The 24668-nt window shown below is 36.8% G+C and overlaps 1 protein-coding gene across 1 annotated transcript in view; it reads right to left on the reverse strand.

Moving 5' to 3' along the window:
• LOC147388022 (GTP binding protein) overlaps nt 1-24668 on the reverse strand; it is a 68808-nt gene that overhangs the window by 43732 nt on the left and 408 nt on the right. The window contains exons 2-5 of the mRNA XM_086420204.1: nt 23891-24058; nt 22031-22154; nt 21102-21193; nt 13641-13739 (exon numbers count right to left, since the gene is read on the reverse strand). Of these exons, the coding sequence (XP_086276330.1) occupies nt 13641-13739; nt 21102-21193; nt 22031-22154; nt 23891-24058 (483 nt within the window). The remainder of the gene's footprint in view (nt 1-13640; nt 13740-21101; nt 21194-22030; nt 22155-23890; nt 24059-24668) is intronic.

The following is a 24668-nucleotide window of genomic DNA, read 5'->3' on the forward strand; positions in this document are numbered from 1 at the left end:
TACGATCACCTTAGAGGATGTTTTCTTGATCCTTGGGCTTCCCGTATTGGGTGACGTTTGTAAAGGCGACTTGAGGTTGACATCAGAAGAAAAATAGATCGTGGGTTATTTAAATGATGCACAAGTAGCAGCCAGGAAGAATTTGCACCCCAACGTTAGTGCTTGCACGAAGAATGAGACTTATAGGCAAGCAAATTTCGTCAGGTGGGTAAGGTATTTTTGGGGTCGGAATAGGCCTTATAGTTTGGACAAGTGTGAGGTAAGGAGGAAAACATGTCACTTGGTCGGGTTTGTGACTTATTGGTTATCCCGCCACGTGGTTGAATGTGCTCCCCATGAGAAGGTTCAAGAATTTTTGTTTCCTTTGGTTGTAAAGATCGCACAAGGATGACAAGCCCCTCTAGCCCCATTTTCCTTGGCACCCTTTATCGATGCTTACCGTTACTTGTGGAGGACTTGGGGATATCAAACAGTTTTTGTATGGTACATTCCTTCTAATCAACCAATTTTTTGCAACTATGGGCATGGGAGCATTTCCCAGATTATGCCCCTTCTCTAGTGCCACCAAAGACAAGGAGAAGAAAAGGGCCCACCTTAAGGATGGTAATGCCGCCACTTAGGCATCTTCGAGAGAAAGTCGCAGGTGTGGCGTTGGCTTAGTGTGAGAGCCACTAAGTCCCTCCCTATCTACTATGATTGATGACTTCACCGAGGTGGTGCATCACCCATACCACTCATTATTGCCCAGTGTATCTCAAATAAGAATGTATGCCCAAGGATGAGTCTTTCCCTTAAGGAGTGGGAGGATCTCTATGAGGGCCATGTGGATCTTTTTAAGAGTGCTCATCTAGGATACGTTGTGTCGTTATTAAGTGGAGAGTGGTCTATCGATTATCATAGTCCCGATCATGTGCTAAGCAGGGTGGGTTTAATCAAGGTCTCCCGAGCGCCATACCTAAGAAGATTTATGTGAGTTCTGCATTGTTACATTACGTTTCTCCGGATCCCTTTTAAGAGAGGTTGAAATTTTACTTTGTACCATTCCTTGAGGGTGGCAGGCAGTGTTTCGTTAATGATAAGGCATAAAAATTTTGGGTCGACACTTACGCCTATTTGTGATCTTTTGCAAGCTCTTTGCCTAAGCCATACAAGATAAGGTCTTTAAAATTTCTCTTAAGAGTTACCACAATTAACCAAGATCCCACTTGGAGGGGGGAAAGGAAAAGGGATGGCAACCTCCTCTTCAGATGCCGATATAGATTCGACACCGTCGAAGAAGCGTAAGGTACAACGAAATTGTGCATACCGCCCTAGAGTTCAGCGGGCCAAAGGTTAGGCAGGTCACAACACCTGTGGTGGCACCTCCACTGGCTAATAACACAGTCGAGTTCTTGCCAATCATCCCCATATCTCATCAGTGCTTCAACGGCTCCAAGTTTTGGCTAGTAGAGGCAAAGGCGATCAGGAGTTTAGGGCATTGGCGGTGAACCTCTAGAATTTCTACCTTCTACGGTGTGTCATTGTTTCTAATTCCTCTTCTTTTCATTTTTTTTCTCTATTTTTCTTGTTAAAAAGGAAGGAAACTTTGAAGTAATTATTGATGACTACATTTCCTTTTGTACAGTACTCAACCCCCCGCCCCGCCTTTGTTGTTAGACGCTTCTAGGAATGATGATGCTCTTTCCACCTCGCCTAGTTTGTTTAAGTGACCAACCCGTCAAGCTACTAGTAGTGGTTCAAACAATTCTTCAAATCACATTCCCCTAAAGTTACATCAAGAAATGTTTGATACTTGCGCAAAAGCGAAGATTCAAAACACACAGCAGGTAGTCGGGTTTGAGGTACCCGATGATGACCTCGATGGTATCGTAGGATTGGGGCACCATACAGATGATTAGTTGTTGGAAGCAATAGGCTCTTTTGATGGCCCCTCGAGAGATGCAAGCAGTGGAGCCCTTCTGTCGAGCAATCTTACCCAGAGTAGATGAGGATGTTCCATCCTCGCATGAAGTAGGGGATCATGAGGCATCACCACCAGTGTTGTGGTGGGTGCTTCTCAACTGACTTCATTCAGTCAAGAAATAGTCGGCTCGCAGTTAAGGGAGATAATGGCAATGGCTTGGTAGATATGTTGCCTATGTTTCCACCAGGATTGCTCGAGAGAGAATTCTGACCCCCGAGATATCGATTAGTCAAACCTTTTTGCAAGATAGTCCCTCCGTTGCTGGTTATGCAACTGATTCCACGAGCTATGAAGGGGTGACTACGACTCGATTTTGGGTCAAGGTAACTGCATAACTGTTGTAGTCAAGGATGCAAATCTTTATAAGGCCATCCATGCGTTACGCGGGCACATGCCGTGCAAGACATTTTTTGAGAAGTGTGATACTTTGATGGTGTGGTGGCTCATTTAGTGTTAGAGGTGCTTAAGGTAGTGTGAGCCATGTCCTCCACAAGTCTGCATGACACCACCCCAGATCAGTTAGATTTATGGGGTGGGAAAATTTGTACGAATGAGCGCATCGGGTTTGGCATTGGATAGTTGAGGGCTCAATACGAGATTGTTGTGTTGCCTTTTAACGATTTAGAGCGGCTTGATAATGGGATCACCGTCGTAGAAAAGAATATTCAAGGACAATAAGTAGAGTTTCTAGCGACCAGAACAGAGCTGAGCCATTTAGAAACTATGCTTGGGGTGCAACGGGTAAAGGTCACCACTCTTAAAGATAATTTGGAGTTCAAAGGCAAATTTAGCCCCTTATATGATCATTTAGCCACCGTGAAATCTTTGGGTTCAGAGCCACTTTTGAGTCTATGATGTTTCATTGTCTCCATCTTCATTGTATCTTCTTATTCTTTGTGTGACGCCTCCCTCTGTAGCCTTTAGGCGTTATCATGAAATTGTAGCCTTTGGGCATTTTGTAGCCCCTAGGGCATAAACTACATGATGTTTTATCTATGGTGCATGTTAATCGTCATAATCCTTATCCCTTTTTTTTAAGTTATTTTACGCTCCCACTCCACTTTTTTTTAAAAGAAAATAAAATAGAATAAAGTAAGGAACTTGGCAATTTTGTAAATGCATAAAAAAAAGGATCTTTCATTAAAGGAAAATTGTTACAATTACATAACATTGAAGCTTGACATTCACTTTTACAATTTGCCCATCCTTATACAAAAGGTAAAACAAAAAAAACCAGGTAACCAAGCGATAAGAACACAAACGAATTTAGAAGAAAGCAACTGAGAAAGAAGTAAATAAACTGGTCCACATACCTTTCCTGGCTTCCAGAAAAGGATTCACAAGATCATCAAACCCCTTACCTCTAAGCAAGTTCAAGTCATAAGGAAAGAATAAATGACCAACCACTACAAGTTCTCTACAAGGGATTCTACATTGCTGAGAAAACCGAGAGTTGTTGCCAAGATTTACTACTCTCATAGAAGAAACACACACAAAATCCTTCGAAACTTGAGCTGGAACACCTTGACCTCTGAACCCTGGTTCCAACAAAGATTCAATCAGAAAACCCAAAAGCTCAACCCCCAAAGTTGCTACCAAGATTTACTTCTCTCACAAAAGAAACAAACGTGGACTCCTTCAAATCTAGAGCTAGAACAAACAACACCTTGACCTTCTTGTGCCATCACATAAGAATAACAAAACTCTTTATGTGCTTCCAAAAGGACATCCTACAAGGAAAGACAAATAGGTATAAGCAAATTTCTTAACCTTAATCTCGTGATGACCTTTCACCCAACACTCATTCTAGCACAACGTTTACGTCAACTTCCTACTACCAGAATGACCCATTAAGCATGATTTCAAGAAGTCAACCTTTTCTGTCCCAGACGCTACCACATCCATGCATTTTTTGGAGCCATTTACACATAACAGCGGAACCAACCCATCTACCTATATTCAACCTTCTTCAATTTCTCCCAATCCCTCTTTTTTGGTATCATTTAGATTGAAATACAATGCCAGAAGTAAGATTCTTGCAATATGGTTTCTACCCATCTTCTCTAACAACTTCAACATCACCGATGACCCTTATATTTTTTGGCAATAACCGCTCTCGTAAAATTTGAATCCTTGTATCTCAAATCTACACCTCCTACCCTGACCATGCCAAGAAGTTAGGATGTTTTATGGATTAGCAAAAAATCGTATCAAAGGAAAGGAACACATTTCTAGTGATGAGGACATCACGAGCATACCCTTCAGAGTGTTCTAGAGGAAAAGACATTCAGAGTCGTTGGACGGAGTATGGAGGAGCACCATTTCATGGACCATTCTCATTGGGTCATCATATTTCATGTTTTTATTTAGTTTAAGCTTAGAAGAGCCGATTTTAGTGTTTAGGATTAGTATCTAGGGTTATTTTCATGTTTTATTAGCCTATGATATTAGTATGGTGTCTACGAAAAATTTGGTAATTTTATTGTTGAATTCCCGATTTATTTCTTAGTCTTTAGGGATTTAGTTTCCCTATTTTATTTCCTGTATTTTTTCCTTTATTAGCCTACGGTTTAAATAAAGAGATAAGGAAATTTGTTTCCTATTATCTCTCTAGTTTTCCTTTCTTGTTTCCTCCCTTGATTTTAGGGATTTTTTCTCTGACAGTTATAGCAGATTTTGTGGTAGACCTGTTGCCATATCTTTGCTATATATACAACCTTGTACCTCCATTGCAAAATAATAAGATAGAGTTTTCCTCTCTATAATTCAAGATGGTATCAGAGCTGTAAATACCAAAACCCTAATATAAAAAAACTTTTTCATGCCAAAATACAGCCCAACCACCGGAATGGCTACCGGAAAACAACCTTCCAAAATTCCAATCTCACACAACCTTGGAGCAAATGACAACTCTCATCTTCCCATTACCAGTCATAAACTGAATGGGCAAAATTTCCTCCAATGGTCTCAATCCGTGATGATGCTCATAGGTGGCAAAGGCAAAGATCACTACCTCACCGGAATAGCATCCTCTCAGAATAAAAAAGACCCTAAATTCGAAGCATGGAAAGTAGAGAATAATATGGTCATGTCATGGCTAATAAACTCTATGACCAACGACATAAGAGAGAACTTTCTTCTCTATGAAACTGCTAAGGAAATATGGGAAGCAGCAAGAGAGACATATCCTGCTACCAAAAACACAGCAGAACTCATTGAAATTGAAGGCATTCTACACGATATGCGTCAAGGTGACCTCTCTGTCACTCAATATTTTAATCTTCACTCACAAAATTGGCGACAACTAAATGTATTCAAAACTTGTTGAAAAGAAAAGGGTTTTCAAGTTCTTGCTAGGACTGAATAACAACCTTGATGAAATTCGAGGAAGAATAATGGGAACAAAGCCTCTTCCCAATCTCCGTGAAGCTTTTTCTGAAATACGCCGGGAGGAAAGTAGGAAACGCTTCATGATGGGGTCTCAAGATCTTCCACCTGTTGCTGAAAGCTCGGCCCTTGCTGCTCATGGACCCCAATACTAGTCCTCTTATCCACCTGATCGGCAAAAGAGGCAGAGAAGACCTTGGTGTGAACGCCGTCACAAACCTGGACACACCAAGGATATATGTTGAAAGATACACGGCAAACAAGCAAACTGGAAACCGAGAGCACCACTTGAAAGCCGAAGTTATATGACCAACAGCGAGGAAAAGATAGGGCAGAAAACCTCTCTGTAGCAAAGAACAAATTGAGCTCCTCCAGAAGATGTTTAGCCACCAAACAACATGCTCCAATTCTGCCTCTGCCGAGAATACTATGGGAACTGGGTCTATTGCTCAAACAGGTAAATTACCTATGGCTTTGAGCACTCAAAAAGAGAAACACAACCCTTGGATAGTTGACTCAGGTGCATCAGACCATATGACCGGTAATGCCACACTATTTAATACTTACAGCTCTAGTTCTGAAAATTTGATGGTTCATATTTGATGTAGGACATCTACAGTTCTAAGTAGTTATCTAATTTGGTTAGATTTTTATTTCTATTTCTATTTATGTTTCTAGTAGGATTTCTATTTCTACTTCTAGTAGGATTTCTATTTCATAGTTATGTTAGGAGTACAATTCCTTGTTAATTTCTAATTTGTTTTAAATTCGTTTTTATTATTTAGACTATAATTAAAAGTACTTAGAAGTCTCCAATTTGAGTTCTAATAGGATTAGAAAGTTAGTATTATGTTATAGATAGGTTAGGAATATTAATTTTTAGTATTTTAGTAGGATTACAAGTTGTTATAATGGAGTTATCTATATAAGGAGCTCCAAATCCGAAAATTAATAATCAATCAATCAATAATCAATTCAATTATATCGATCAAAAAATAATAATAATCAATTCAATTATCTTTTCTATTTTAATTATTTTTTTAGCTTTATGCTTTATTTTATTTCAAGCTATTGCTTGTTTATCAATTGAATCCATTATTCAAATTGATTTTGAGTGTTTCATTGAACACAATCTATTGATTTATTGATTCACACGCTTCCGCTACGTCAATATTGCCAATGGGTCATTGTCAAAAATAACAGGAATTGGATCAGTTACTATTACAAATAATCTGACATTGAAATCTGTCTTTATGGTTTCGAATATGACTTGCAACTTGTTGTCTATTAGCAAACTTACCAAAGATCTAAATTGTGTTGCTAATTTTTCCTCAAATTATTGTGAATTTCAGGACTAGGAATTAGGGAGGATGATTGGCAATGTTAAGGAATGTGCGAGACTCTATCTTCTTAACAGACCTAAAAGTGAACAAGCTCAAGCTGTAGTTAGTGTCATGTCCAGTTTTTTCAAATTTTTCCAATAAAAATAGTGTTATAATGTTGTGGCACAATAGATTAGGCCATCCCAATTTCCAGCATTTAAAAAGGTTGTTCCCTAAACTATTCAATAATATCAAATCAGAAATTTTTCAATGTGAAGTGTGTCAATTATCCAAACATGCTAGAAACAACTATCCAATACAAGGGTATAGCTCCTCTCACTCATTTGCAATCATCCATAGTGATATATGGGGACCTTCTAAAGTTAACATCATCTATGGGACTCAATGGTTTGTCTCATTCATTGATGATCATACTCAAGTAACGTGGATATATTTGCCGAAAGAAAAATCAGAGGCAGCCATTATTTTTAAGAATTTCAATAGCATGATCCAAACCCAATTCCAAACAAAAATAAAGGTTCTTAGAACCGACAATGCCAAAGATTATTTCAATTCTTCACTTGGCACATATCTGATGGATCATGGAATAGTGCATCAAAGTTCATGTGTCGACACACCTCAAAAAAACGGGGTAGCAGAAAGAAAAAACAGGCATCTCCTAGAAGTGGCTAGGTCTATTATGTTCACTACAAATGTGCCCAAACATTTTTGGGGCGAAGCTATCCTCACGGCCTCTTATTTAATCAATAGGATGCCATTCAAGAGTCCTCAAATTCCAAACACCTTGCCAAGCCATTCTTAGTTCCTACACGGATAACCAAATCATCTCATCCCTACCATTAAAAATATTTGGGTATACGGCATTTGTCCAGGTTCAGCCACATCATCAAAGCAAACTTGAACCAAAGTCTGTTAAATGCCTCTTAGTTGGTAACCATCCCACTAAAAAAGGTTACAAGTGTTACTCACCTATCACCAAAAAATTTTACAATTCCATGGATGTCACCTTTTTCAAAAATTGGCCGTACTACCCAAAAACATCCATTCAAGGGGAGAACTTAGCCATACAGGAATGAAGTTTTTGGCTTAACTCTTCATTATTTCCAACCGAGAACACCGAGCCTAATACCTCTATTCCACCTGCTACTGAGACCATTACTCCTGAAACCGAGCCAAACACTAACGCTTTCACCCCTGCCTGCACACAACCTGTTGCCGTTGACAAAGAGTTTATTGTATATTCAAGAAGGAGGCCCAAGAGGAGATAGAGAGTCGTACATTCCCCAAGCTGAACCATGAATCCAATCCGAGACTACATCCAGAGATTCCAAGTAACACTTCTCAGTTTGATAGTACTACTATTGGTGATCTTGATATTCCTATTGCCCTAAGGAAAGGCGTAAGATCTTGCACTCAACATCCAATCTACAATTTTGTTTCCTATGATGGACTATCTTCTGAGTATCGTGCTTTTACTACTAATCTATCCAATGTGGAAATTCCACACAATATTCATGATGCTCTTAAAAAATCAGAATGGAGGAATGTTGTACAAGAAGAAATGAATGCTCTAAAAAGGAATAACACATGGGAACTATCGGATTTACCAGTGGGAAGAAACCAGTGGGATGCTCTTAAAAAATCAGAATGGAGGAATGCTGTACAAGAAGAAATGAATGCTCTAAAAAGGAATAACACATGGGAACTATCAGATTTACTAGTAGGGAAGCAACCAATGGGATGCAAGTGGATCTTTGTTGTCAAATACAATACAGATGGGAGTGTGAGTCACTATAAAGCAAGACTTGTTGCTAAAGGGTTCACTCAAACCTACGGCATCGACTACCAAGAAACTTTTGTGCCCATTGCCAAGCTAAACATTATTCGGGTATTATTGTCTTTAGCAACAAATATAGATTGAACTCTTCATCAACTAGACGTGAAAAATGCTTTCCTCAATGGTGACTTAGAAGAGGAAGTGTATATGGAAATCCAACTTGGTTTTGAGACAAGAATCCATGTCAACAAAGTCTGCAAATTACGAAAGTCTCTGTATGGTCTCAAGCAATCTCCTAGAGCTTGGTTTGACAGATTCACAATGGCAATTAAGAAGCATGGGTACTCACAAGGGCAAGCTGATCACACCCTATTCACAAAGTTTTCTTCTACTGGACAATTGCAATCCTCATTGTTTATGTAGATGATATTATTGTGACAGGAAATCACACTAAAGAAATGGTTTGCCTAAAGGAAGTTCTCTCAAAAGAATTTGAGATCAAAGACCTAGGATCCCTAAAATATTTCCTAGGCATGGAAGTTGCTTGTTCTAAAAGGGTTATTGTGGTTTCTCAACGAAAGTACATTTTAGACCTACTAAAGGAAACTAGAATGTTGGGATGCAAGCCTGCAGATACTCCAATGGAATCAAACTACAAAATTGGTTTCAAAGGAGACAATCCTCCGGTTGACACTAGGAGGTATCAAAGACTTGTAGGAAAGCTTATTTATCTCCGAGACCGGACATAGGTTTTCCTGTCAGTGTGGTAAGTCCGTTCATGAATAAGCCAAACGAAGAACATCTTGAAGCAGTCTACTGAATTCGTAGATACTTGAATATGAATCTTGATAAGGGAATATTCTTTAAAAAGGGAACAAACAGAGAAATTGATTTCTACTCAGGCGCAGATTGGGCAGGCTCCGTAACATATCGCAGATCAACCACTAATTATTGTACCTATGTATGGGGGAACCTGGTACCATGGCAGAATAAGAAACATGCTATGGTTTCTAAAAGCAATGTCGAGGCAAAGTATAGAGCTTTAGCTCTAAGTATATGTGAAGGTCTATGGCTAGAAAGACTACTTGACGAGCTAAGGATTTCAACAAGGGAATCAATGAAGGTGTTTTGTGACTATATGACTGCAATAAGTATCGCTAAAAATCCTGTCCATCATGACAGAACGAAGCATATAGAATTAGATCGTCACTTCATCAAGGAAAAGGCTGAGGCTGGGATACTAAACTTAATATACACCCCAACACACCTTCAAGTGGCAAATGTTCTTACGAAAGCTCTTCCAAGAATAAAGTTTGAAGAACTAATTTCCAAGCTAGGAATGTTTGACATATATTCCCCAACTTGAGGGGGAGTGTTGAATTCCCGATTTATTTCTTAGTCTCTAGGGATATAGTTTCCCTATTCTATTTCCTATATTTTTTCCTTTATTAGCCTACAATGTGAATAAAGAGATAAGGAAATCCAGTTCCTATTATCTCTCTAGTATTCCTTTCTTGTTTCCTCCCTTGATTTAAGGGATTTTTTCTCTGCCAGTTATAACAGATTTTGTGGCAGACCTATTGCCATATCTTCGCTATATATACAGCCTTGTACCTCCATTGTAGAATAATAAGATAGAGTTTTTTCTCTCTATAATTCAAGGTTTATAATGAGTTTTTATAGGTTGAAAATCAAAGGGAAATAAAGTTACAGGATTGGGACATGGATGGTGTAGATGCAAAAACTTGCACTACCTCGAGATTCCCCCTGGTCGATAGGTTTCCTCCTCTTATTGCCCTTTGGTGTGCCTGTAACACCACCTCTCTGATGCCCAAGTCAGAACCTGAGTGCAAAATGTAAGTTGAGGATTTATCAAGACAAAATTGTGTTCTTTTTTCGTGCCCCTACCCCTTGTATTTATAGAGATCTCAATCCTTAGATCCTCCCTAATTCTCCTTAGTTTTATCCCTTTCCGTTTTAGTGGTTCCTCTTTATAAGGAACATACTTGTCCCTTATTTCGTATATGTTTATCCCTTTTAATTAGGAATTTCCCATGATCCTCGCGAGCATGATTGAATTCTTGATTCTCAAGGACTCGATTTGACTGAATCTTTCCTCCGTTCTCCGGCATATTGTTTCAAGTTTCGAAGACGATTTCCCTATGCATCCGACTTTCCTTCCTCCGACCTTGTCAAGAAGTGAATATGGCAGGTTGGATTCTCTTCACCTCTCGGGGATCGGAGCTCGGTGAACATGTCTCGTATACCACATGTCGCTATTTGATGTCGTACAAAAATATCCTCTACAAATGGTATTTTTGGTTTTGTTTTATTTAAGTATTTAAGTTTTATTTACAACCATTGGATCTTATTATATTAGTAGGATGGTTGAAATTAGATTTAGGGTCTATAGAACATTATAAATACATGTTTGTTGTTGTAATTTTCTCTAATGATGAATAAAAATAGAGATTGAGCTTTGATCTTCTCAACAATGGGTGGGGTGTGAGGCCATTTTATAGTGAGTCCAAGATAACATTCTTTTTCTCTACCAATTTCTCTATCGAGATAGGTATTTAATGTTTTCTTAACATCTTCTTTCTCACTTTCTCTATTAATTTTCTGTTTTGAACCTTTAAACCATCCATAAACCTTAGCTAATCCATTATATAATCCAAAACCCCATCAAAATTCCTTCATCCATTGAAACCTAACCCTAATACCTATAAAAACCCAACCTAAACCTTCCCTACTAAAACCACATTGTTCCAAACCACCTTAAACCTTCTCTTTCAAGCCCTACTTGTTGTCCAGCACCTTAACAACCACAAAAACCTAATCACCTTCTATTTTTTTATCCTACAACTTCTCCAAACCTTTTTAACTTGTTGTCAAACAAAGCAACACTACTTATTTAGCTATTTTTGCTTTGAAATTGAACTTAGAAACCTATCTTGAGCATCTAACCAAAACCTTAGGCTAGATGAAAACATGTCTTCCATTGGAACCTATCATTAAGTACTTGAATTGTGACGTAGCGGAAACGTGTGAATCAATAAATTCGATAGATTGCGTTCAATGGAACACTCAAAATCAATCTGAATCAATAGATTCAATTGATAAACAAGCAATAGCTTGAAAGAAAATAAAGCATAAAGCTAAAAAAGTAATTAAAAGAAAAAAAAAATAATTGAATTGATTATTGATTTTCGGATTTGGAGCTCCTTATAAAGATAACTCCATCATAACAACTTGTAATCCTACTAAAATATTAAAAATTAACATTCCTAACCAATCTATAACATAATACTAACTTTCTAATCCTATTAGAACTCAAATTGAAGACTTCTAAACACTTCTAACTATAGTCTAAATAATAAAAACGAATTTAAAACAAATTAGAAAATAACAATGAATTGTACTCCAAACATAACTATGAAATAGAAATCCTACTAGATGTAGAAATAGAAATAAAACCTAATAGAATTAGAAAACTACTTAGAGCTGTAGATGTCCTACATCAAATTGCTAATTACTGTAGGATTGTGACAAAGCTTAGGGCTGTTTTTTATTATCGCTTGAATTCTCTTGCATATCTATGAATGTATGAGCTCACGATTTATGTTTATAATGCTTATATTAATTTAGGGGTGCAACTTGGTCCGGTTCAAACCAAGAACCGAACCCAACCGATGGTTTTGGGGTGGTTTGGTTCGGTTTGGAACAAGTTGCAGTTCAGTTCCGAGTTACAAAAATGGAGAACCGATCAATTTGGTTCAGTTCTTGGATCAAGCTTGTTTAGAACCGAACCAAACCGAGAACCAAACCCCTATGCAATAAATAACTATATATGTATATAACAATTACTATGAATTATTTTAAGAGTTAGGGCAAAGATTAGTGATCATTTTATGAATAAACTAATGACTTTTTATGGATACATTTGTGATTTATTGTATAAAATTTTATGTTTATTTTTTCATTAAAAATATTACTTACAATTTATAGAATATTGGCAATCCCTATAACCGAACCGAACCGAACCAAACCGACTTTAATTCGGTACGAGTTGGTTTGGTTCCAAAGGAATTTGGTTCGGTTGTGGTTCTTATTTAGTGGAACCAACATATGTTGGTTCGGTTCCAATTTGACCTCAAACCGAACCAAGTTGCACCCCTATATTAATTAAGTCTAATCTCAGGTTCATCATCCTCGGCGGGTAACATTCACAGTCCTGCATCATCTAGTCTTTGAATGTTCATAGTGTCAACACATCAGATTCACAAGGTACCGACCTAATGTCTATATAATGACCAATCACATGAACAACTTAAATTGTTCAAATGTACAAGATTAAAATCCAACATCTAGCTTAATTACTACTTGCACTTCAATATTTGCTTAAACTCAGATCAGCTTGTTCAATAAATATAGTGTTTGGGGGGTGTAATTCTTGCTCAGGGGTATCCGGAAATCAAATTTAAATGTAAAAAAAATCAAACTCACACAAATGCTAATGATAGATTGACCTTAAGATTGATGGTCAGGTGCAGGATTTGACTGCCAAAATACTTTCCAGATTGTTCTGTTTCTAGATACATATCTTTCACGTGAAACCTAGAAGGCTTATGATGAATGATGAATGTCACATGTAATGTGCACATGTCTTTTGGCATGGTAAAGGTATTGAAGGCAAAGAAAAATATCCCTCCTCCACAGATTTCTTCTCATGTACCTCTCCGTTGCCAGTTGTAAGTAAATAAAGCATCACAATCAGTGCAATTTGTGAGTGATATGACTTCCCCGATTTCAAAAACATTCTGTAGCTTCAATACATTAATAAGCTATTTGAAAATGGAAGAAATTCAACACAAAGTCAGAACTCCATTTGAATGTATGTAAGAGTAATATCAAGAAGAATTAGACATGCACTGAATTTAACTTTAAGAAACAATAATGGGAAATAATAAATAAACACCATGAAAAACAAGTACTCCAGCAATGACAAAGACTTTGCTTTAGTAATTGTATGGGTCAAATCCTTGGACAGTGAAAGACTGCACCAATTTGTGAGTGATAATGCATCAAGTATGAGTATACATACAAATTCAAAAAAAGAACACAGGCAGATCATAAAACAATATCACTTGGAACCAAATGAGACTCAAACCTTCTCACAACACTCGAGCTCTATTTTCAGCTGCTTGTCGTTGCTCCTTTTCATACTCTTTTCAATATCCTCCACCTTCCTCTCCATAAATTCAATATCCTAGAGATAAGCAAAGCCACAGATTGCGAGAAAGTCAAAGAAAGCAATAGATGATGATGACGATGATGAAATATTCAAAATGTTAAATGTGTTTTCAGTGAATCCAAAGTACATAGGATATGGCTTCGATGATGATATATGAATCTGCTGCTGGACTATAAATCACAGAATTGAACCCAAAGAAATGGATGTCGATGTTAATAACATCATGCACAAAGGCAGGTGCCAACTACCTTAGTTGGTAGAGTCTATTGGTCACCAGCACCGAGTCACTGAGCTCAATTAGACACTCTTACTAATCAATTTCAGGAGAAAAAAAAAAAAAAGTTACGCAAAAAAAAAAATGAAATGGATGTAGATGTGAATAACATAAACAGTAATAACGACATACATAAAGACATTATGTAATGTGAGAGAGTCAGAGAGTGCGTGAGAGGGTGCGTGTGTGCCTAATTCATCAAATAATCAAGAAAAAGAAACAGTATTATGCAAAAAAACAAAGAAATAAAACTCCAACCATTTAGGGTGTGACCCAGAAATTGGACAAACGTATATTGTACGCTGGCTCTAAATTTTTGTTTGTTCACATGAATAGGCGCAAACAAAATTCATTACAAGGATAATGAAACAATAACCACATATACCTAAGTCACAGCTCAAGAGAATGTTGGCAAATGGCATGCCAATGCCTTTTCCACAAGAGGCGGACTGATTAGGAAGTTCCTCCCCATTTATGATCTTGTGGAGTTTGTAGACGGAAAGAAACAAAAGAGTGTTTGATGGCAAGGGAAAGGAGTTTCAAGACATAATCACCAACACCAAAGCCCTTTTGTTTTGTTGGACTAAAAATTCATAGGTTAGTCATGAATTGTTTTTTGAGAGATTTAATTTCAATTGAAACCTAGTTGTTTCGAGAAAGTTTTTATCTTGATCTTAGTCAGTACCCTAAATCGGTCACCTCGAGTCATTTTGTATCATCTTGGTTCTTCGATGATCACACTTCTTGAAAATAAATTGATACATATCAAACGAGGATTAAGAAGATCTAGAATTCCTTTGAATCACCTTTCTCCATTAGTGTTCTAATCTTTCCTAAGCTTAGCTTGTAATAAAAAATATTGAATCCTCCAGGCTTTAAGTCAAAAAATGGCCTGGTTTTGGAAAAAAATGAGTTTGAAATGCATAATATATCCCTAACGATTAAAATCATAAAAATGTGTTTTTTTCAAAAATCACATTTTTTTTAAAGAAATCGTGCTTTTCCATTTAAACGCATATCTTTACATTTCAACCACATTTAAAAAAGAAAAGGAATGGTTTTGTGTGGCCTTACGGCTGTGTATGATTTAGTTCATGAATGTTGATTAATGTTGGATTCGATACATAACACAGGATTCAATGATTCATAAATGAGGATGTATGGGATTCAATAATAATATCTTGATGTCATGATTTTTAATTTTTTCCATAGTTGTTATTTCGAACAAAAGATGTGTTGATAATTAAACTTTTTTTAGCATCATAACATGTATAATTATGTGTGAAATCATGTTATCATACATAGATGATCAATAGTATGTTTTTTTGCTCAAAAATATTTAGAGATATGGAATAAATGTATAATGTATAATATATATAGGAGGGGTGTTCGGCTGACAATATTAGGACAACAACGTTGGTTGACAAAATTTGTCCCACATGGCTTAAAAGTTTCTGATTGGGCTCATTTTGTGTGAGGATGTAATGTGGAACACTACAAATCAAGTCAACGGTCAAGGGTTCCGACAAAAAATTTGTAATTATTAAGGTTTTTACTTAATTGGATTTAGATTTATCATTTTATCATTCAAGATTAATTTAGATAACTAATATTTTTTAGTTTTGAGTTGTTTTAGGACTTTATTTTTATGTTTTTTAGGCTTATTTTCATGTTTTATCGGCTCATGCTCTTAGTATAATATTTATGGGCAGTTTAGTAACTTTAGTTTATCTTTTATTGAAGTTTTAGGGTTTTGAAATTAGGAGAGAGAAAGTTAAGAAAATTAAATTTATTTATTTGGTATTTTAGTTTGACTAGGATTTTTGATTTATTTTCTTTATTAATGAACAACGAAAACTTTGATGAAAAAAGAATAAGTTTCATTCATCGAGTGAAGTGAGCTCTCCACCATTATTAATGAGTTTCAATGAGCTCCAAGAAACCCTTTGTGTTATTCCAAGGTTCTATCTTTCTATCACTTTCTCTTTTTTCTTCTAATCTTTATTTTTCTTTTCTATTATTTGGCTTTCTTGATTTTTAAAGAAATCTTGAATATTTGAAGTCTTGGATTCTTGAATCTTGGAAACCCTTTCTGCATTCTTGATTCTTGAAATCCCTTTCTTGATTCTTGAAACCTACAAATCCCATTTTATTTTACCCTTATTCCTTCCCCACTTTCTGTAAGCCTTACTTCATTAATCTTTTTCCCAAATCTAATCCAAATACCCTAAACCTTCCCCTAATCGTAATTTCAAAAGTGGAAAATGTTTTGGAAACCATTTTCCTATTGTCACCCAAATCCTTAACCAAATTTCCAATCCTTAACCCAATCCCCAACCAAATTTCCCTAAACTTCCATATTTTCTTTTCTTCCCTCACCGTCCTGCATCAGGATAATCTCTATGGTGAGAAGATCATCCTCACAAAAAATCAGCCAAATATGAAACTTCTAACCCCATCAAAAGGGATTTACAAATTTACAATAAATCACTTTTGGTGGGGTTAGAAGTTTCAGACTTGGCTGATTTTTTGTGAGGATGATCTCCTCACCATAGAGATCATCCTCACAAAAATTCTGCCCCATCCAAAGGTTCTAACCCCACCAAAAGTGATTTATTATAAATTTGTAAATCCAAAAGTTTAAGCCATGTAGGACAAATTTTGTCAACCAATGTTGTCGTCCTGAGATAGTCAGCCAAACACTACCACCCCCCCCCCCCACACACACACACATTTTAATCATTTTTAATATAATTTTATTTTTTTATGTTTTATCGCTTTTTTCTTGTTTCTTTCTCTTTTTACTCCCTTTTTTCTTGTTTTTTCCCAAGTTGAACTAGCCATTTTAAACTCGTATCCTACTTTGTGAATATGGTCAGAACATCAAATCACATAATGAAATATATTCATCACTCCAATGAAGACATCACTATATAGAGTCTATCGGGGGAGGAGAGGCCCAACATTACAATTGAGGATGGATGATTTTTATTTGAACTTAGTTCGTGGTTTTGTGGAGCATTAGAGGTAGACGATCTCATTTGCATGGCATTAGGAAGACCCCACATTGGGTAGATGCAAATGGATGGCTTTTGTAGTGCTTGGAGGGACCATTGGGTCATTATTTAGAGGGCTTTATAGGCCATTAATGAGCTGAATGAATTTAGCATATAGGAGTCTTTTTATTTGTTTCGGTAAATTTAGGGCCTTTAATTCATTATTAGTGTTATTTTATTTTATTTTGATAACTAAAATTTTATTAAAAAGAGGACAAGAAGTCCACAAAGAGAATACAAAGCAAGAAAACAAATCAAAGAGGAAAAACAACCACCCAAGCAAGAACAATATCAAAAACCGAAAAAAAAAAAAAACAAAACAAAAACAAAATCACCCACTTCAAATCAACCTCCACCTAAATAGAAAATCCTTAAACCAAAACCCCCTAAATTTTCTAAACTGCTTGCACCAGTAGAACAATAAGCCTACAATATTGAAGATGATTTCCTGGATGGTGTGCTCTTTTTCATCAAAAATGCGTCCATTCCTTTCTTTCCATAAACCCCAATAGATAACTAGAGTAACGAAGTTCCAAAGATTCATCTCGTTGCCAACAAAGTCTATGGACCTCCAACAATTGAGTAACAAAACTAACCGAGGATAACACAAGGAGACATTGAACAAAGATAAGGAATTAGACCAGACTTGATTGGCCACCCCATAGTGAATAAGGAGATGATTAACGGATTCACCGTCGGACTTACAAAGATGGCAAAAAATCTGCAAGCAAAACACCCCTCGCACTAAGATGGTCTTGGGTATGAGTTTATCCAAGGCAGCAAGCCACAAGAAGAAACGGGCTTTTGAAGAAAGGCTTGTGGGATCTCACAGTCAATACAAGGTAAAATACCACCAAGGGATGAAACAGCTGGGATCTCCCAGTAGTTCAAGTTTCTTCTGAATGCCAAGTCCCAAGACACATAGTCAGGCCACAGCTTGCACCAAAAGAACATGAGACCTAAGATGTTTAGGATGAGGTCTTGTCTCCAAGCCTTTGAAGATCCTCTTATTTCTTTCTAGCCATAACTCCCAAGTAATGGCAAAAGGTAGAAGCCTCCAAAGAATTTTCCTTCTCCTCGTAAACATAGATAGATCCCAACTTTGGAAAAAAGAGATACTCGTACTAGGAACCACCAAAGAAATCTTGAAGAGATTGAAGAAATGAGACCACACAAGAGAAGAGATTTCACAATGAATCAAAATGTGGTCCATTGATTCTCCGTTCGAATTGCAAAGGAAACAATAATTTGGAGACACAAAACCCCTTCGAAATAAAAGGTCAAGAGTAGGTAATTCACCTAGAACAACCAACCAAGCAAAGAAACGCACCTTGGAGGGAATCTTCAATCCCCTAATGAGAGTTATGGGAAAGTGATCGAAAGAATTATTGAAATTGTGCAATTCAAAGGAAAAAGACTTGACAGTGAAGATATTGTTTCTCGTGCGGATCCACTCCCTTCTATTGTCATCCTTGAGATTCCATTGAGCATGATCGAGGTGAATTGTTAAGTTTGCCAAATCATGAAATTCCCAATCATTAAAGTCCCCCAAGTTGATAGGCCACAAGTCTGAAATATCCTCAACCCCCCGCCTTCTTTGGGATCAAGGCAATAAACGAGCAATTCAAAAGTCTAAAAAAACTCATTATAGAAGTCTTGAATCATGTCCATAAGATTTGATTTGAAACTTCTAATTTGTCTTCACCTCACCTACGGAGTCCATCGACAATTAAACTGCTTCATCGAGATATGAGAATCAATGATCATTTTCTTTGTGGGGCACGCAGACTGGAGACACGTGTAGCCACCTTTCTCCAGATTTTGTGCCCTTCCAATATGACTTGGTTGAGCTTGGTGCCATTTTTCTTTATCCGTGAGGATTGCTGACTTTTGGCTCCTTTCAGAAGTTCATCGGGCCTACATTTAGATCTAAAACCAGAGGAGTGTGGCTAAGTGAATCTGTTACCATAGATGAGGCTGGTAAGATCGAGAGTTCACCAGACACTCGTTGAGATGGGAGTCGAGATCTTGATCAAGCGGTCTGGATTGAGAAAAATCAGCTTTTTTATTTGAATTTGATTATCAACTTTTTTTTGGCCATTTAGATTTGAAACTTCTTTAGATCCATGGAGTGATACCACCAGATCCAACTTGCTATAAACCAACAACTGATTCGTCTTCCCCAACTCTATACGAATACCCGGTTGATCTTTCTCTGATTTCAATCCTGATTGGTCGCCCAGGTTCTTCCACTTCCAGATCCCAAACCCTAACTATTACTCTGTGTATTAAGGCCACCATAGTTAATCAAAATACACCTCAGAATCATAGCTCCGCATGAAGCCAATTTAACGTGCACCGCATCTAACTTTTTGATCTTTAGAGTTTGTTTTATATCTCCAACAACCCCCCTAAGGAGAAGCCTACTTAGAGAGAACACATTAGATATTCACAGGAATAATGGCATATCACAAATATCAATTCAAACTCCCTCTTTAAACCACAGGTTCAACACTGAGTAGGATTGAGCCCACCATCTTCTAAATGTCACAACAAAATGATGAATTCTGAGGGTTTCAATCTTCTAGAAGAATTCAAAATCTGATTTAGATTTTTGAAATAAACTCTACCCTTCTTGTTCCCATCAAACAAACGTGATACTCTTCAGATGCCAATAATGAAATGGCCGCAATGACATCATCACACAGAATTTCCTTCTAAGATGCCCATCTCCCGGCTCTAAAACCTTTCATCTACACATTTGATCGCCTGATGATTCACCAGAGAACAGGTATCCCTCACCCCAATCTTCATTCTTGAGAGAACTCAAATTGCCTTTCATAAAAACCTATTTTTTCTACCTGAACTCTCTCATTGGCATTCATTGCAATCGACAGATCCCATCTCAGCCCCTCAACCATCCTTTTCCAATCCAGGCTGTCAATATCTTCAGGTATTATTATGAGATAAAATCCTCTAGAGGCCAACAGGGAGCTTCTGAATCTAACAGAAATATCGAACCCATCCAATTTTAAGGACACTCTCTGGTTCACTATTTTCCTGAAAGCCCAGGGAGCTTCTGAATCTAACAGAAACATAGAACCCATCCAATCGTTCCTCCTTTCGGTTAACCAAATTTATTTTTGTTTCTTTTTCCATCCCCTTGTGATTTCAAAACTTTTTGAATCAACGTTGATCATACTTTCTGATTTTTTCTCTCTCTAGCAAAAGAAACTACACCATGGTCAAGATGATCCGCTCCCCAACTTTGTCATCCGAAGAAACCAGGGAACTTGGGGAAGGAGGTCTTGCATGCAGGAGTTACAGCTTTGAGGAAACAGAAACTTACTAAGATGAAAAACTTTAATTAAGATGACTCAGAGAAAATCATGGTGAAATTCAACGAGAGGTAAACTTGCCTGTGGAAAGCAATCTCCAAGGAGAAACATCTTGATAAACCTCTATTTCATCCAAAGATGGTACCTATATTGACAGGTAGCGTGGCATTGACAGCTAACATACACCCAATCTTGTCATTCTCATCGTGAATCTCCCATTTTGGACTCGACAAACATTGTGTGAAGTGCACTAGCTTGCAAACACAACCAACTTCTAATTCAGAACGGATATCACAATGCTAGTTCTCATGCATATATCTCATAAGTTGTTGCATCCATCACAATTACCAAAAATAAAACTAAAAAGTAAACATGACTATTAAATCACATAAACAGCAACAAAAGCTCCTCTAGTAACAGAAGAAACAAAAAATGAACACGACAAAAAGAACAGTGGAACCAGGATCAAATTGCAATCCAAAGTGAAATGTCGAATTAAATTTTTTGCAATCATCTGGTGTACAAAAGAACTAGACATGTAAAATAACACATTGTAACAGATACTGACAGCAAAGCTGGATCAATTAAGATGAACACTTAGTTGTATTGAGAAGTTCTTAAAAATCTGGAGTTGTGAATACCAAATACATTTGAAGCGTGCTTTATAATTTAGAGAATATCTGAATTCTACCAATAGAATGCAAAATACCTTCAGACGCAGTTCCTCAGTTATAACCTCCAAATCTCTCACAGGATCCACAGTATCATCAACATGAATAATATCTGGATCTTCAAATGCTCCTAAACAAACATGCTAAAAGGTAAATTTCTTGCTTGGTAGTACAGTTGTAAAAGAAAACTTATATACTAAAGATCTTTGGTGTCCTTTTAACAAAATTTGAAACAGTAAATTATAATGTCTCAGGTATTAAGATTTACATCGGCAACTATTCTCAGCCATTTATTTTCTTTCTTCCTCTGTAATGAACTTTGTTACATGAGAGAGAAAGAGAGAGAATTAGTTTTTCTAATTTCTGTGAAGAATGACAGTAGTTGGTCTAATTATAATAAATGAGCAATGGCCGGAATCAATTTTTATTCAATTCTAGGAAGCAAACAGCAACTACAAAAGGCCCCTAAATTTGTACAATAGATCTTACATGAGGTGGAAACACTCAAAAATCCAGACCTTCTCATTAATTATTAGTATAGAACCTTGTACAAAGGTACAGTGAAGAAACTACCCTATACTACGCAATGGTGATTTAAGCCATTTAATACAGAATAATACAACGGGAAGGGCAACAGAATTTATTTTTCACTCCCCCCGATGAAGTAATCCTTGAGTTATAGGTCATGTTAACATTTGTCTCCCACTCAAATATCTTGATTTAGTTTTCCCCATAAGAAGAATAAACTACGAAGTATCGTCAGAAGATAAACAAGATCAACTAGCAACTCGAAGTTCATACCATACTAGAAAGAAGAAAAAAAAAGAGATTCTATGACCACACCAACTTTTGCTAACGCCACCATAATTCATATGTAGATCACCAAAGAAATGCACACATCTTGGGGTGGGGTTAGCAAATGTTGGTGTGGCAATAGAAGCTCTCAAAAGATTGGAAAATAGCTTACGTAAAACATGGAAAATTCCATCAACTGCACGAATGTGAGATAAGAAGTTATTCCCCAACCCCTGCCCTTGGTGAGCACCTCGAACAAGCCCAGCTATATCATGTATTTCCAAGAAAGCTGATACCTATGCATTAACACCATTACCCATAGCTCAGCAATGAAATCATCATGAATATGAGAAATATTAAAAGCCATAACCGTAATGATTACATGCATAATAAATCAATGGTGAATTCAAAATTCCTTCCGAGTAGAAGAGCCAAGAAGAAATTCCACGTAGTCAATTCAAAATTAGTGCATATGCCAAAGAGTTCGGTTTTAGGGGTTGAGAAGAACAAACTTTGAATGATGTTCTTCTCAAAAAATGGTTGTGGAGATCATATTTTTTATGCCAAGGTATGAGGTGAGGCATTTCACTGGCAAAAGCCTTGAGGCCTAGCTGAGTTTGTAGGTAGGTAATCACATAAGGTCGTGGGGTTCAGTATTTTTTGATCAGTTTGTAGACAACAATTCTGTCAATAGCACAATAGGTATGAGCCAGGACCACACATCTTAAAGCACAACTGACAACGGATCAAACATCGAAGCACATTTTGACACCCATAGGCCATATTAAACTTCAAAGCTAACTTAATGACCACAACGAGTTTCTATTAATTAATAAGAGGGATCACTATTATCTTTTTACTCACACACATCTTGACACTCTAAACAGATTTCAAATAGAAATTGGGGTTGATCAATAATCGATGTCAATGAGCTTCTCTCTCACACGACCTAAGCGTTATCATTTCCACTACGCTTTTTCCTCCTTACAGTGCAATTTTTCTCCTTAAATCTTTCTACAACAATGTTTGAACGGTCACTAACTTAGTTTAGGTGAAGGCCAAGCCCACCTCACGCAAGCTATAGTTGACTCAGCTCACCTCCTCGCAAGCCTTTGTCCAACTTTCAGTTAAACCAATACAGGCTATCATTCTGAGACACAAGAACTAAAAACTCGAAAGGTTTCCATCTGCTTGCTTGACGTTAAGAAAAAACAATACCCACCTCGATTGAGAAATCGATAGAGAAAACAAATGTTACCTTGGACTCAGTACAAAATGGTCTCACACCACACCATTAATGGGAATATCAAAGCTCCAATCTCAATTTATTCATCATTGAAGAGAATTACAGCAAGAAGTAAGCATTTATAATGTTCTCTAAACCCTAAATCTAATCTCAACCATCCAACTAAAATAAGGAGATCCAATGGTTGTAAATAAAACTTAAAACAACTTAAATAATATTTTAAAAAAAAAAAGCAGAAATACAATCTATGTCCCGGTCCCGTAACTTAATTTCCCTTAAATTTTCAGCCTATGAAAATTTATTAAAAAATCAATATAAAGTTACCAAATTGCTCCTAAACACCTATACGACCTAATAAGGATCAACAATGCTCGTCCATACTCCGTCCATCCACAATGAATCTAAGTGTCTTTTTCTCCTTTGGAGTACTCTGAAGGGTATGCATATGATGCCCAAATCAACAAAATATCAACTTAGTAGAATCAAAACAAACATAAGTTTTCCTACATATCTACCATTTAACAGAATCAAGCATATCAAATGCAATTGTATTACAAAGGATATAAAAACCGAAATACAAGAATTCAATATGGGCAGGTCTAGGAAAAGAAGAGCCATGATAGAAAGAAAGACTTCAGTTTAGATTTCCCTATCTCAGAAAACAAGGTCATGTTTAAAAATCTGTTAAACTGTGTAAAACAAAGCAAGAGACAACAACTCAGAACCAAGGAATATAAATAATCTCAAAAATAGAGCAATTTTCTTTTAGATACTTCAGTCACAAACCTCACTCTTTGGCTTGTACAATTTGCAAAGCCATTCGAACCGCTCATCGGGAATATTGACCCGAGCCTCATTGGGCTCTATAGTACAGAAAGGGAAATTCTCCGCAGGTATGGATAACTTTGTAAGCGTGTTGAAAAGAGTAGACTTGCCAACATTTGGCAATCCAACCTGCAAATTAAAAGTAGCCAGTTTAGCACTTGAGTGCACTTAAGGGCATGATTTGTTTCAGAAAGGAGTTGTAACTAAAGAGGGAGGCCTATTTTCAACAAGTTTAGTCATTAAAGGTTTACTTGGTCATAAACTATGTCAAGGATCGATTAAGGGTAATTTCATCATTGTAGTGTAAGTTTGATTAGATCTAGTGGCTGAGATACTACAAAATCTTAGAGCTCGCCTCTTCTTCTAGTATTGGATCTTCCTAGAAGCAAGAGCTGAGTTGTTCTTATTTTATTAAATCTTATTTTTTTCTCCATTAGACTTCATTCGCTAAACCAATCCTTCTGTCGATCAAAAACAATGACCACATAAAGTCTATGTTACCTAAAACACTAATAATAAAGGAACAAGTTCAGATAGCAATAGTAAGTCATAAATTCAGTTTAGAATTAAGGAACAACAATTTTTTATAGAGAAAAACACTAGACCCAATAACCAACTCAGATTCACAAATGTCTCTGTACTTACTACAGTTCACATCAATTTAAACCTTCAGAAGGGTTGGTCTTTTATATTTAACAAATATGAATGGGGCAATCAAATCATTCCTACTTCTTGTAAA

This window comes from Akebia trifoliata, chromosome 13, assembly GCF_017979445.1.
Source record: "Akebia trifoliata isolate Shusen 1 chromosome 13, ASM1797944v1, whole genome shotgun sequence".
Taxonomy (NCBI): domain Eukaryota; kingdom Viridiplantae; phylum Streptophyta; class Magnoliopsida; order Ranunculales; family Lardizabalaceae; genus Akebia; species Akebia trifoliata.